The 12907-nt window shown below is 57.2% G+C and overlaps 2 protein-coding genes across 2 annotated transcripts; both read right to left on the bottom strand.

The window, feature by feature from the left end:
• Nucleotides 1–3516: 3516 nt before the first annotated feature.
• On the bottom strand, nt 3517–6182 carry APOC1 (apolipoprotein C1). Its single transcript, XM_043598643.1, has 4 exons — nt 6061–6182; nt 5860–5937; nt 5222–5342; nt 3517–3711 (listed from the first exon to the last, which is right to left on the bottom strand). The coding sequence occupies exons 2-4, from the start codon at nt 5915–5917 to the stop codon at nt 3654–3656; spliced, it is 237 nt and encodes a 78-aa protein (XP_043454578.1). The 5' UTR covers nt 5918–5937; nt 6061–6182; the 3' UTR covers nt 3517–3653.
• Nucleotides 6183–9783: 3601 nt separating this feature from the next.
• APOE (apolipoprotein E) lies at nt 9784–12544 on the bottom strand. The gene is made up of 4 exons (XM_043598646.1): nt 12426–12544; nt 11627–11677; nt 10951–11137; nt 9784–10588 (listed from the first exon to the last, which is right to left on the bottom strand). The coding sequence occupies exons 2-4, from the start codon at nt 11667–11669 to the stop codon at nt 9904–9906; spliced, it is 915 nt and encodes a 304-aa protein (XP_043454581.1). The 5' UTR covers nt 11670–11677; nt 12426–12544; the 3' UTR covers nt 9784–9903.
• Nucleotides 12545–12907: the final 363 nt, after the last annotated feature.

The raw sequence follows: 12907 nt of genomic DNA on the forward strand, positions 1-12907 counted from the left end.
TGCTCAGTGTGTTGGACGAGGCTGAGGAGTTGCACACGAGGGAGGGGAAAAAGCCGTAGGGGTGACCTGGCCAGGTAGTGAAAAGCTGACAGACTCTCATAAGATCTTTTGAGTTTTCCTCTGAGGGTGGTGAGAGGGTTCTGAGGAGAGGAAGGGTGTGATGTGACTTGTGTTCTAACAGGATCCCTCTGGCTTCTGAGTGGGAAGAGGGTATAAGGAGTTTGGAGGGCTGATTAGGGCAGGGGGAAATGGTGCATTAAGTACAGAGGGTTATATTTATTTCCCACCTTTAAAAAAAAAAGGTGGGGGAAAAATGTTTAAATGTTTCTTTCTGAGAGAGAGAGTGCATGAGCAGGGGAGGGGCAGAGAGAGAAGGAGACACAGACTCCGAAGCAGGCTCCAGGCTCCAAACTGTCAGCACAGAGCCCGACGTGGGGCTCGAACTCATGAATTGTGAGATCGCGACCTGGGCCGAAGTCGGATGCCCAACTGACTGAGCCACCCGAGTGCCCCTAAAAAAATTTTGTTTAATGTTTATTTACTTTGAGAGAGACAGTATGAGCAGCTGAGGGGCAGAGAGAGAGAGAGAGAGAGAGAGAGAGAGACAGAATCGGAAGCAGGCTCCAGGCTCCTAGCTATCAGCACAGAGCCCGACGCGGGGCTCGAACTCACTGACTGCAAGATTATGATCTGAGCCAAAGTCAGACTGTCGACTGACTGAGCCACTCAGGCGCACCCCCCCCACCTTTTTTTTTTTTTTTTTTTTTTTTTAGATTTTATTTTTAAGTCATCTTTATAACCAGTATGGGGCTTGAACTCACAACCTTGAGATCAAGAGTCACAAGTTCCACATACTGAGCCAGCCAGGCGCCCCTGTCTCCCACCTTTGTTCTCCATCCTCTGTCCTGTCCTCCATCCTCCATAAGCATCCCCGGACGTGCTTGGAGTTGTCCTCAGACATAAAAGAGGCCAAACACACAAGGCCGTTCCACGTGTGTGTGTTCGAATTTTACATCAATGACACCACCCAATGCATCTCCTGTTTCTTTTCCACTCAGCGCTACACTGTTACATCTCTCCAAACCGTTTCCTGAACATCTAGCTGGTTCTTTCTGTGGCTGCATGGGGTTCCTCGCTTTTTCAACCCCCACCCCCACCCCCGCCGGTGATGGACGGCTAGGCTGCTTCTGTAGTGAACGTCCTCATCCATCTTCCCAGATGTTTCTCTGGTCCCCGCACGGTGCCAGATAGGGGACCGCTGGGACGCGGGGCACCCAAATACTTAATGTCACTAGAAACTTCCAGGATGCTCTTCATAAGAGTGATCCAGTCCACACTCCTGAAGAGAGTGTGCTGGGTTTTTAATTTTTTTTTATTTTTTAATGTTTATTTATTTCTGAGAGAGAGAGAGAAGAGAGAGAGAGAGAGAGAAACAGAGCTCAAGCGGGGGAGGGGCAGAGAGAGAGGGAGACACAGAATCCAAAGCAGGCTCCGGGCTCTGAGCTGTCTGCACAGAGCCCGACAAGGGGCTGAAACTCACGAACTGTGAGATCATGACCTGAGCCGAATCAGACTCTTAAGCGACTGAGCCACCCGGGCGCCCCAAGAATGTGCTTCTTCTCGGGTACCCATAGCCTCACCGGCACCTGGCATTTTCCAATCTTCTGCTTTCGGCCAGGTGACTGGAAGCAGACTGGTGTATTTGGTGGTTTTCACGTAATTGCCCCTGAGTCTGAGCCTCTCTTCAAAAGCAGAGGGGGCACTCACTCCATGAACTGCTTGCTGTCCGTCTTCTCTGTCCCTGTGCCTTTCTAACCTGAGAGCTCTGGGGGGGTAGGGGGCAGGGGTTGGGGTTTGGGGATGGGGTGGGGTGGCAGTTTTCAGGAAAATGCTTAAAAAATAAATTTGCTCTGGGGCGCCTGGGTGGCTCAGTCGGTTGAGCATCCGGCTTCGGCTCAGGTCATGATCTCCCGGTCTGTGAGTTCGAGCCCCGCGTCGGGCTCTGTGCTGACAGCTCAGGGCCTGGAGCCTGTTTCAGATTCTGTGTCTCCCTCTCTCTCTGCCCCTCCCCTGCTCACGCACTGTCTTTCTCTCAAAAATAACTAACATTAAAAAAAAGTAAAAATAAATAAAAATAAAAATAAAAATAAAATAAAATAAATGGGCTCCGAAATGCTGGACAAAGGGCCAAGTAAAGATTAGCAATTGATTAAGTCGGCACAGAATACACCCTTTTGCCAAGCGAGATTGCGCGTATGAATTTTACCTAATGAGGGATGTGGGTGTGCTTTAATATGCTGGGGATGAGCAAATAGGGCCCACAGCCAGGTGTGTGTGTATATGTGTGTGTGTGTGTGTGTGTGTGTGAGTGTGTGTGTGAGTGAGTGGGTGTGGGTGTGGTTGTAGCCGGTGAGTCTGGCAGGGTGACTCAGGAACAGGGAAAGTGAAGTAAGAATGTGGTCCTGGGACTGCCCCCCCACCCCCCAGGCGACATTCAAATCCCAGCTCTACCCATTTGTGGCTGTGTAACATCACATAATTGACTTTAGACTTCTGTGCCTCAGTTTCTTCTTGTTTAGGTTTTTTTTTTTTTTTTTTCCAAGTTGAGAATAATTACACCACCAAGTATTATGGAACCCATGTACCAGGCCCAGTCCTGTGTTGAACTATGCCTGGGGACAGCAGTGATGGGGCATATAGTCCAGCAGGGGAGACAGACCCATCACCAGACAGTGATGAGCCAGAGTGGGCAGGGCTGGGATGGAGATGCTTGATCCAGCGTGGGGGTTAAGGAGGGCTTCCTGGAGGAGGGGGCATCAAAGTTTCCTTGGAGGGTGTGGATTGTGTTGATCTTTTTCAGGGCTCTAGCCTATGTCCTCCCCTTGCTCCCTTCCACATCCTTCTCTATTTCCCATTTTAAGTGTAATAAACACCTACTGTGTGCATGGTGATGAACCAACCTGGGGTCCCTCGTTTTGGGCAGCCCAGTCAGGGAAGACTATGGCAGAGCAGTAGCCTCAGGTTGGGGTCCAACCCAGCTCTCCCCTTCCTGACAAGTGACTTCACCTCTCTGGGCTTCATAACTTTTTTTTTCCCTAATGTTTATTTATTTTTGAGAGAGAGAAAGGGAGAGAGAGTGCGAGCACAAGCGGAGGAGGGGCAGAGAGAGAGGGGGGACAGAAAATCTGAAGCAGGTTCTGTGCTGACAGCAGATAGCAGGATTGGGGGCTCGAACTCACAAACCATGAGATCATGACCAGAGCCGTAGTCGGACGCTCAACCGACTGAGCCACCCAGGTGCCCACCCCTCTGGGTTTCAATGCCCTCATGGAATTAACAGGGCCCAGATCCCAAGGTACTCATGAGGATTCTTTTGGGATCATGAAGGTCAAAGTCTTCAGCACAGGACAAGCAGAGAATTGCTCCATACATTTGAATCCTAGCCCCTCTCCCCCAAAGGCGCAACCCCTACCCTGTCCCATAGCCTTCTGCCTCCCAGCAAGGAAGCACTCAGAATTCTCTATGGTATTTTTATTGGAGGGTGGGGTCGATATGGACATCACAAAGTCCTCCTGCTGAGAGCCGGGGTATGGGAAATTTTGGAGCCCCCTCCTGGGGCACAGCCCAGAGGACAGAGGCAGCTCTCTTGGTATTCAGACCACGGGAAGTCTGAAATTTTTGAGCCCTTCAGCAAAGGAGGTCATTAATTTCCTGTAGGGAGAGAGGGAGAGCAAGAGAGGTCATTGTGTTTTGTCTCCCCTCAGGAAGCCCCAATCCTGCCCCTTACCTGACTCCCTATCTCCTCCTTCCCCCAAAGAAACAGCATAGCTCCCACATCTGTGAGACTGGGTAGAGCCTTGGGGTGGGTGGCCCAAGGTCGGGGTTTCAGTTTTCCAGATGGATCAGAGCCCTTTGAAGTCAGAACGCTTCACCCTGGCCTAGCTGTCAAGGCTTGCTGTCTCTTGCTACGGAGCACACTCTTTCCTAGCTTTCTTCTCCTTACTTATTCAAGGGCACTCTTCAGAGCCTCCTTATCTTTGCCCAGGATGTTCCCCTTGCCTGGAATGCCAGTCTCTCCTTGATTATGTACGTGTCTTCCTGGCTCAGGGCCTTTGTAGTCACAGGGAACATTCTTCCCATGTTTCTAGGCCTGGCTGGATTTTCCTAATCATTCAGATCTCTCTTTTTTTTTTCTAAGTAAGACAGCCAAGTGCCCCATGAAGCGGTAACGCTTTACTTTTTTTTTTTTTTTAATGTTTATTTATATTTGCGAGAGAGAAACAAAAGTTGAGTAGGGGAGAGGCAAAGAGACAGAGCCTGAAGCAGGATCCAGGATCTGAGCTGTGAGCACAGGGTCCGCCGCGGGGCTTGAACTCACCAACCGTGAGGTCATGGCCTGAGCTGATGTGGGACACTCAACCGACTGAGCCACCCAGGCGCCTTAGCACTAACACTTTAAATTGAGATCTGAAAAAGGAGCACCTGGCTGGCTCCAGTCAGTGGAGCATTCGACTCTTGATCTCCTGATCTCGGGGTCATCAGTTCAAGCCCCATGTTGGGCATAGCGCTTACTTAAAAAAAGAAAGTGTCTCCACTTCAAAGGGGACCCAATAACCAAATCTACAAAAGCCCCTCCCCAGTCTTTGGTTGTCTGTAAACCTACCCTGTTTAATGTCATCTGGGTGCTTAGCTCTGTTTGGGCTAATCTCCTGGAAATTCACTGGTTTTACAGTCTGTTCCCCGTGGGCTGGGACTTTATCTTATTCACCACGATTATTCCCCACATTGGAACAGTCCTGGACACTTAGCCCAATAACTATTTGTTCCTGAATGAATGATTCTCTAAGTCACCGGATGGAGTCAGTGTTGGTTAAACGGCGTATTGAGCATTTACAATGTGCCAGGCACTACGCAAATCCCCTCCATTTTAAATTCTTGGAAAAAGGCTCAAGATCTACTCCCGAGATCACACTGAGAGTAGTGAGTCTTGGCTGGCCTGTGGACCCAGGTCCGACTGATTCCCAAGCTGGTCTTAACACCACCACGCAGCACCATTTCTACAGTGTGGTCTAGATGGGAGTCGGCAACCTGTCCCCCACATCTGAGCACTCTGTGAGCCAGCTGCGACCACGGGGCAAGCTGTCAGCCGCTCCGAGCCTCAGTTTCCCCACTCTGCTAATCGACAGACCCAGCCCTCCCAAGCCCTGGGGAGATTCCTAACCGGGTCGCCTCAGGAATGTTCTCGAAGGCGTCCTTCAGGTTGTTACCAAACTCCTTCAGCGAATTGGGGATGTTCCTGAAGGTGCCGGCGATATCTGGGGCCCCCTGGGCCGGGGCTGGACCTGTCCAGAGAGAGGCAGGGGTACAAAAATTTCAGTATTGGGAGCCCTTAGGATGAGATACCAGAGATGAGAGAGAAGCTACTGTACTTGAAAGTGATTCTTGGAGGTCGTGGTGCTAGAATCGGAAGGAACGGAGTGGGGTGCGGGGGGCGGGTACTAACGCGACCAGATGGAGCTCAAGCTGCTGGGTGGTTATTCGCGTGCTCTCAGCACAGCCTCCTCCCCCGCCCCTTTCCAGACTGTAAACGCATGACAACCAATCGTGGAGGGGCGAGTGCATACATCATCGGTTGCTAGGGCTTCCCGGACAGATTTGCCCGTCGCTGGACCGCCCCTCAGAGAGCCCTCACCCATCTTTGCAGGGGTCGGGTGTGGGGGTGTCGGTGACACATAGGAAAACCAGGGCACAGAACGGGCCGCTGCGCTCCCAAGGGACCTCCAAGTTTGGGCCCCAGGCCCGTGTCCAACTTCAAGCTTCCAAATCTCAAATTCGCAGATTCTCCTATCCCACTTTTACCTTCCAAAACCATCAACAGAACCACCACCAAAACCGGGAGCCACAGGATGAGCCTCATGGCTGGACCGAAGGGGCGCTCTGGAAGCAGAAGCAGGGGTGGGAGTGATCGGTGACACCCCTCCCTCCTCCCTCCCCGAAGTTCCTTCCACCCCCTTTGTAGTGCTCTTGGAAGGGCATCCCTCCCGGGCATTGAGCACCAACCTGGATCCGCGGAGCCACAGCAACCAGGGGATGGGAGGTCCCGGCCGGGCCCAGGCCTTTATCGGGCTGGGGAGGGGGAGGCGGAGGGGGCGGGGAAGGTTAATCCCTCCCCTTCAGCCTCCTATCCCGTCCTGTGCCCACCTACCTTTTCCTCTTCTGCCCCTGGCTGCTGGTGGCGGGCGGGTCAGGTGCGGCCTAGGCACACCCCTTAGGGACAGTGCCTCTTGGTGTTAAGCACCTGCACCTCCGAATCTCCCTGACGGTGGGTGGATCTCAGCCCCGCAATGGGGGACTGCCTATATTCTCCACCCCCCGCCCCCCAAGCCATCTTCCCTCTGGGCTTTCTCCTGCATAACACCTTTCTTCAGGCCTCAGGGCTTGTCTCGGTCACTCAGTCACTCTGTCACTCCATTCGCTGTAACGCCCCAGGCCTCCTCCTCTTCCACCGCCCCTCCCTTCTCAGCAAGTCCCTTCAGCGCCAGCAACTGGGGTCACCCAGTCTGCCCCCACATTCCTACTCCCATGCTCCCATGCCACCTGCAGTCTTTCTTTCAGACTAGCCCTCAAGCCCCCCCTCTCCCCCCCCATCTCCCTGCATCCGGGAGCATCCCGGACTTCCGTGGATGCGTCCTGGGGTCTTAGTCCCACAGCCCCCAATCTCTTCTGGGAGGGGGTCTTTTCAGCCAGTCTAAACTGCAAAGCTTCAGCTTCAAGGATCCCAGTGTGTGTGCTTCCATCCATTCCCCGAGACCCCTCCTTTCCCTCTGCCGACCCCCCCCTCCCCACTCCCCAGGCCTCCAGGCCCCCTGGTAAACACTCCATCTGCCCTGACTCACCCCCTCGGGCCCCTCCTGGCACGAAGCACTCCCCCCCTCGCCTCCCCTCCCACCACATCCGTCCCTCAGGGCTGGAGTCCAGTGTTTCCCCCACCCCCCTTCCCCTGGCTGCCTTTGACCGCCAGTGATCCCTGGCAGCTGTGGGGAGGGCGGCCCTGGCCTCAGACTCGAGGTTGGCTGGCCTTGTGCCCCCACAACCACGTGTCAGCTTGGGGGTGGCGGGGGGACGGTTGTGAAAGGGATGCACAGACATGACCCTGGCAGGATTGCGACAACCCCCTGGCCAGCTCAGTGCCTCCAGTCCCTGTCAGCCCCCCAGCTGTCTCCCCAGACATCTGCTTCCCCTGTGAGCCTAGCATTCTCCAGACATCCACCCAAGGGTCTGCTTCCCTTCCTTCCCCACCCCACCGGAATAGAACACCAGCTTTGCTTTTCCAAGTCCCGTCCTCAACCCAGCTCAGGGCCTTCCGTTTACAGATGGGGAAACCGAGGCACAGCCAAGCACATTCAATGGCTCAGCAAGGGGCTAAGGGCTAAGGGGCGGCGGGGTGTTTCCTTGTCCCTCCCCTTTCCGGACTCCTGGGAGTCGCCCTGGATCTCTGTGGGGATCAGCCTCCGCCCCCACAGCACCCCCTGCCAGCCTCTGTTCCCCCAAACTTCTTTAGTCCCTGTGCTACCTCTAGACCTGACTGCTCTCTTCGTCCATGAGAATTCAAGATTCAGCTCTTCGAGGGGAAGAACATGGCCGATGCCAGCCCCCGCATTGACATCTGTGGTTCAGAGGGCTCGGCCCCAGCTCCAGGGCATACCGTGAATCAGCAGCACGCTTGGCTGGGACTAGATCCCCTGCCTCTGAGCCCACTGACCCCTCTCCTCCTCACCAAGCCTGGGGTGAGTCATCTGGGGGGGTGGGGAGGAGAGCCTGCCTCCCCAAGGGCGCTGGGGGCAGCTGGCAAAAGCCAGGAGCGAAGAGTGTGCACCAGCCACACGGAGGAGCGCAGGCTGGGCCCGGGAGTTACCAAGCTCAAGTCCTGGCCTGTCCCCTGGGCTGGGAACCCTGCTCCCCTCGTCTGGGAATTGAGGGGGTGGGGAGAGAACGCCAGCAGCAGGGGCTCCAGGCTCCAGTCCTCACTGCCCTGAGTGTCCACTCCCACCTGCTCCCCACCGCGGACTCCAGGACTCTACCCGGCGGGGCAGACCCTCGTGAGGGTGGGCGGGATGGGCAGCTTCGAGGGGCCCAAGTACAACAGAATGGTGGAGAGGACACACCCCAGATGGAGGGAGAAGGGAAACAAGAAACAGGCAGGGAGGGGGAGGGGGGGAAGAAACTGGAGGAGGAAGAGATAAAAGATAGAGGTGGAGGAAAACAGGAAGCCAGAAGAATGAGGCTTCTCAGCCTGGACAGGCCAGGAGGCCAGGAGAGGGCAGGAGGCAGAATTAGGTGAAACAGGGGAGCAACAGGGGCGCCTGGGTGGCTCAGTAGGTTGAGCGTCTGACTCTTTGATTTCGGCTCAGGTCATGATCTCACCATCGTGAGATTGAGCCCCCCTGTCGGGGTCTGCACTGTCAGCACGGAGCCGGCTCAGGATTGTCTCTTTCCCTCTCTCTCTCTCTCTCAAAACAAATAAATAAACTTAAAACAAAAAAAAGTTAAGGGGTGCCTGCGTGGCACAGTGGATTAAGAGTCTGATTCTTGATCTTGGCTCAGGTCATTTCATGGTTTGTGAGTTCGAGCCCTGCGCTGGGTCTAGGGATTATTTAAAAATAAAATCTTAGGGGCGCCTGGGTGGCTCAGTCGGTTGAGCATCCGAATTCAGCTCAGGTCACGATCTCGCGGTCCATGAGTTCGAGCCCCGCGTCGGGCTCTGTGCTGACAGCTCAGAGCCTGGAGCCTGTTTCAGATTCTGTGTCTCCCTCTCTCTCTGACCCTCCCCCGTTCGTGCTCTGTCTCTGTCTCAAAAATAAATAAATGTTTGGGGCGCCTGGGTGGCTCAGTCGGTTAAGCGTCCGACTTCAGCCAGGTCACGATCTCGCAGTCCATGAGTTCGAGCCCCGCGTCGGGCTCCGGGCTGACGGCTCAGAGCCTGGAGCCTGTTTCCGATTCTGTGTCTCCCTCTCTTTCTGCCCCTCCCCCGTTCATGCTCTGTCTCTCTCTGTCCCAAAAATAAATAAACGTTGGAAAAAAAAAATTAAAAAAAAAATGTTAAAAAAAAAAGTCTTAGGGGCACCTGGGTGGCTCAGTTGGTTGAGCGTCTGACTTCGGCTCAGGTCATGATCTCGCATCGCAGTTCATGGGTTCGAGCCCTGCGTGGGGCTCTGGGCTGACAGCTCAGAGCCTGGAGCCTGCTTCGGATTCTGTGTCTCCCTCTCTCTCTTTCTGCCCCTCCCCTGCTTGTGCGCGCGCTCTCTCTCTCAAAAATAAATAAACATTTAAAAAAAAAAAGAAAGAAAGAAAGAAAAAGGAGAGTGATAATAGTAAAGGCTCAATCATAATGGAAGGGGTCCCGGGGCCTTTGAGGTCACAACTCCAGGAAGCAGGTACTATGAAGCTTCCGAGTGAGCCAGGCTCGGAAAGGTGGCTTTTTTTCTTGCCCCTCCCCCCCACCCCCCCTTTGTCAGAGGGGACTGCAAGGTTTAACCCGGGGAAGGGGGATCTGTTCCAGAACCATGTCTCAGAGACAGAAGGGAAAGAGAGGTACGCAAGAGACAGCGAGCGGGGCTGAGCAGAGACAGAGCGAAAAAGGGAGCCTCTGAAAGGGGCAGAAGGAAGCAAACACGGAGATCAGAAGAGACAAAGAAGCAGAGGGGACAGGGCAGAGCGGCGTGGTGGCCGGGGCGAGAAACGGAGGCGGGAGCCGGGAGAAATGACACACGGAGGTCCAGCGGCTGCTGTGGAGCTTGGTGAATCTTTATTAAGCTGGGGCCTTCCAGGAGGGCGGCAGGGACAGGGCCTCCTGTAGTCGGGGTGGGGGGGGCGGGCAGGGGCGCGGGGGCAGGAGTGGGGCCCTCACTGTTTCTCCACGGGCGCCGTGGTGGGGCTGGTGCCCACGGCCGCCTGCAACTTCTCCACCAGCCCGGCCCACTGGCGCTGCATGTCTTGCACCAAGGGCTCGAACCAGCTCTTGAGGCGGGCCTGGAAGGCCTCGGCCTGCTGGCGCATCTGGTCGGCCTGCTCCTCCATCTTGACCCGCATCTCCTCCACCTGCTCGCGCACCTCGTCCAGCCGCCCGCGCAGCTGCTGGCCCAAGGCCTCGGCCCGCTCCCGCAGCGGCTGCGCGGCCACGGCGGCCACGTTGGCGTTGCGCGCGCGCGCCTGCTCCACCAGCGGCCAGAAGCGCTCGCGGATGGAGCTGACGCTGCGCTCGGCGCCCTCGCGCACCCCGGCGCGGTACACGGCCAGGCGCTTGTGCAGGTCCTCGGCGTCGCGGAGCAGCCGCTTGCGCAGCTTGCGCAGGTGCGAGGCGAGGCGCCCCCGCAGTTCCTCCGCGCTCTGGCCCAGCATGGCCTGCACCTCGCTGCGGTACTGCGCCAGGCGGTTGCGCACGTCCTCCATGTCCGAGCCCAGCCGGGCCTGCGCCGCCTGCAGCTCCTTGGCCACGCGGGCCTGTGTCTCCGAGGCCATGGGGCCCAGCTGCTCCTCCAGCTCCTCCCTGTAGGCCTTCACCTCCTTCATGGTCTCCTCCATCAGCACCCTGGGGGGCCGAGAGGGCGGGAGCGTGCGCGTGGGGAGGGAGGAAAACCGAGGTGGGGGGGGGGAGGGCAAGATGGGGACAGAGACACACAGGAGCGGAGATGGAGAGGGAGGCGGTGCGAGAGACTGAGCTAGCCTGCGGAGGGGCGGCCAGAGGCGGGAGGAGCTGAGAAGCACAGAGAGCCAGAGACCGCCAGGAGCCCCGAGCGGAAAGAGGAAGCAAGATGTGAGCAGGGACGCCGAAGAGTTGGCGACAGGGACACAAAGAGTCCCGGACCGGGGGGGGGGGGGGGGGGGGGGGGGGGGGGGGGAGGCTTGGGGGTCCAGAAGGAACGGCCCACCAGGAGCGTCAGGGGCACTCACGTCAGTTCCTGGGTGACCTGGGTGTTGAGCACCTCCTCCTGCACCTGGTCAGACAGCGTCTGCACCCAGCGCAGGTAATCCCGGAAGCGGCCCAGCGCCTGCTCCCAGGGCTGGCTGGCCTGCCACGGGGCCTCCGGCTCCAGCTCCCGCTCCAGCTGCGGCTCCGGCTCCACATCGGCCCAACATCCTGCGCAGAGCAAGTTCACGGGCAGTCAGGCTGCTCTGCCCCCTCCAGGCACGCGGCACTGGTACCCAGTAGGTGCTCCACGAACGCGGGGCTGCTTTACGGGGCACTGGGAGCCGGAGGAAGAAGGATGCCCAGTGCGTTTGACCGGCTGGCAAGCGTATATGTGTCTACGCCTGCTCCACGCGGGGCTGTGTGGTGGTGATGGGGAATAAAACTAGTCACGGCTGACACTAATCTGGTGCTTGCTGCCTGACAACAACGCGTTAGGAACTGTTAGAACTCCCATTTTAAGGACGGGGAAACCGAGGCCCAGAGAGAGTAAAACAGGTCCACAGAGCCAGCGGATGTGAGAGGCCTCCCCTCAAGGGGGAGACAGACCCGCAGAAGGAGGGACCCAGGGATGGAAGGAGGGCAAGGTGGGGGGGGGGGTGCACGTGAGGATGGGAGGGGAAGGAGGCGGGGAACCCTGAGCAGGCCCCGCCCCCATACCTGCCAGGAGCGCGACCAGCAGCGCCGCCCACAGAACCTTCATCTTCCAGCCTGCGATTGGTCAGTATGGGTGAGAAATGTCAATCAGCAGCCAGTGGGGACCCCTCCCACCCAGAGCCCCGCCCCACCCGTTCGGGGCCTTCCAAGTCTCGCCGTCGCCCCGCCCCGTATCTGCATCAGCCTAATCCGACCACAAACATTTACCAAGCGGCCCCTCCATTGTCTATTTGGCTCCCTCATTGTCTCCTCCTATCTCCCCGTCCCCAGGTCGGCCTCTGCCGCCCAAATTCCATCCCTCTCTCCCGGGGTTCAAATTCCAGTCACCCTGCCCCGAGTTCCACGTGAGCCCCAACTCTGGTTTGTAAGTTCCAACTTCGCATTCCTCGTCCTGCCTTCACATTCTAAGCCCCAACTTCACATCTAAACGTCATTTCCCACCTATTAGCTAATTTAATGCTCACTTGAAAGTCCTCCGATGAGCGCTCTAGCTACCTGACCGCCACCCCTGCCTCCCGCCCCGCCCTCACCCCCACCCCTGCTCCTCCAACTAATGGAGATCTGAGGCGGCACCGAGTAGTGACAGTGACAATTCGTGGGCTCCTGACATGTCTCATCTGGGTCTTCCTACAGGTCCAGCTCCCCCCCCACCCCCCTTCCAGCCAAGACGGAATGCCCCTGGGGCCCGCTCCTCCCCTCGATCCGTCCCCTGCTTCGGTCCTGACCCTGGCGTAGGACAGTCACCTAGCCCCCCGCCCATCCCTCACAGAAGCCTTGAGCTGGTCCCTCAACTGTTTCTCACCGGCTCCTGGGGAACCTCCTCCTTTGCCTCCGCTGGGGCTGACTAGAACTCAGGGATCCCAGACTCGTCCAATTATAAAGTTCCCCCTGCCCCGCCCACTCCTCCAGGGCCAGGGCGGCTGGGCCAGCCCCCAGTCACGAGGTGGGCTGTTCCCCACCCCCCCCCCCCTTCACACAGCCGGCAGGGGGAAGGAGGTGGGGGTTGGAGGCTCTGTGACGCCCAGCCCCCGAGAACGAGGTGACATCTTACCCAGTAACTCAGGCACCCTCCTCCATTCTGGGGGGCTAGGCACGAAAGGGGAAAGAGCAGCATCTTCCCGGAGCACCCACCCCCTGCCCGTGTCTCTTTCTGTGGATGGAGGAATAACACTTGGGGAGGGGGCTCGGGGCGGAAATCCTGGGTCAGGGAAAAGACTGGGGGCTTGGATTCCTGGGCTCTGAGGGGAGGGGGCTGGACAGAGATGGGATGAGAGGGGTGGGGCA

This window comes from Prionailurus bengalensis, chromosome E2 (genome assembly GCF_016509475.1).
Source record: "Prionailurus bengalensis isolate Pbe53 chromosome E2, Fcat_Pben_1.1_paternal_pri, whole genome shotgun sequence".
In the NCBI taxonomy this organism is placed as follows: Eukaryota; Metazoa; Chordata; class Mammalia; order Carnivora; family Felidae; genus Prionailurus; species Prionailurus bengalensis.

Bases quoted from the DNA above. Each gene is read 5' to 3' on its own strand.
- APOC1 (XM_043598643.1), bottom strand. From the start codon at position 5,917: ATGAGGCTCATCCTGTGGCTCCCGGTTTTGGTGGTGGTTCTGTTGATG. The intron at 5,343-5,859 runs GTAAAAGTGGGA...CTCTCTGGACAG, and splicing joins TCTGTTGATGGTTTTGGAAG to GTCCAGCCCCGGCCCAGGGG. The intron at 3,712-5,221 runs GTTAGGAATCTC...CTCTCCCTACAG, and splicing joins AACATTCCTGAGGCGACCCG to GAAATTAATGACCTCCTTTG.
- APOE (XM_043598646.1), bottom strand. From the start codon at position 11,669: ATGAAGGTTCTGTGGGCGGCGCTGCTGGTCGCGCTCCTGGCAG. The intron at 11,138-11,626 runs GTATGGGGGCGG...TGCTCTGCGCAG, and splicing joins GCTGGTCGCGCTCCTGGCAG to GATGTTGGGCCGATGTGGAG. The intron at 10,589-10,950 runs GTGAGTGCCCCT...TCGGCCCCCCAG, and splicing joins CAGGTCACCCAGGAACTGAC to GGTGCTGATGGAGGAGACCA.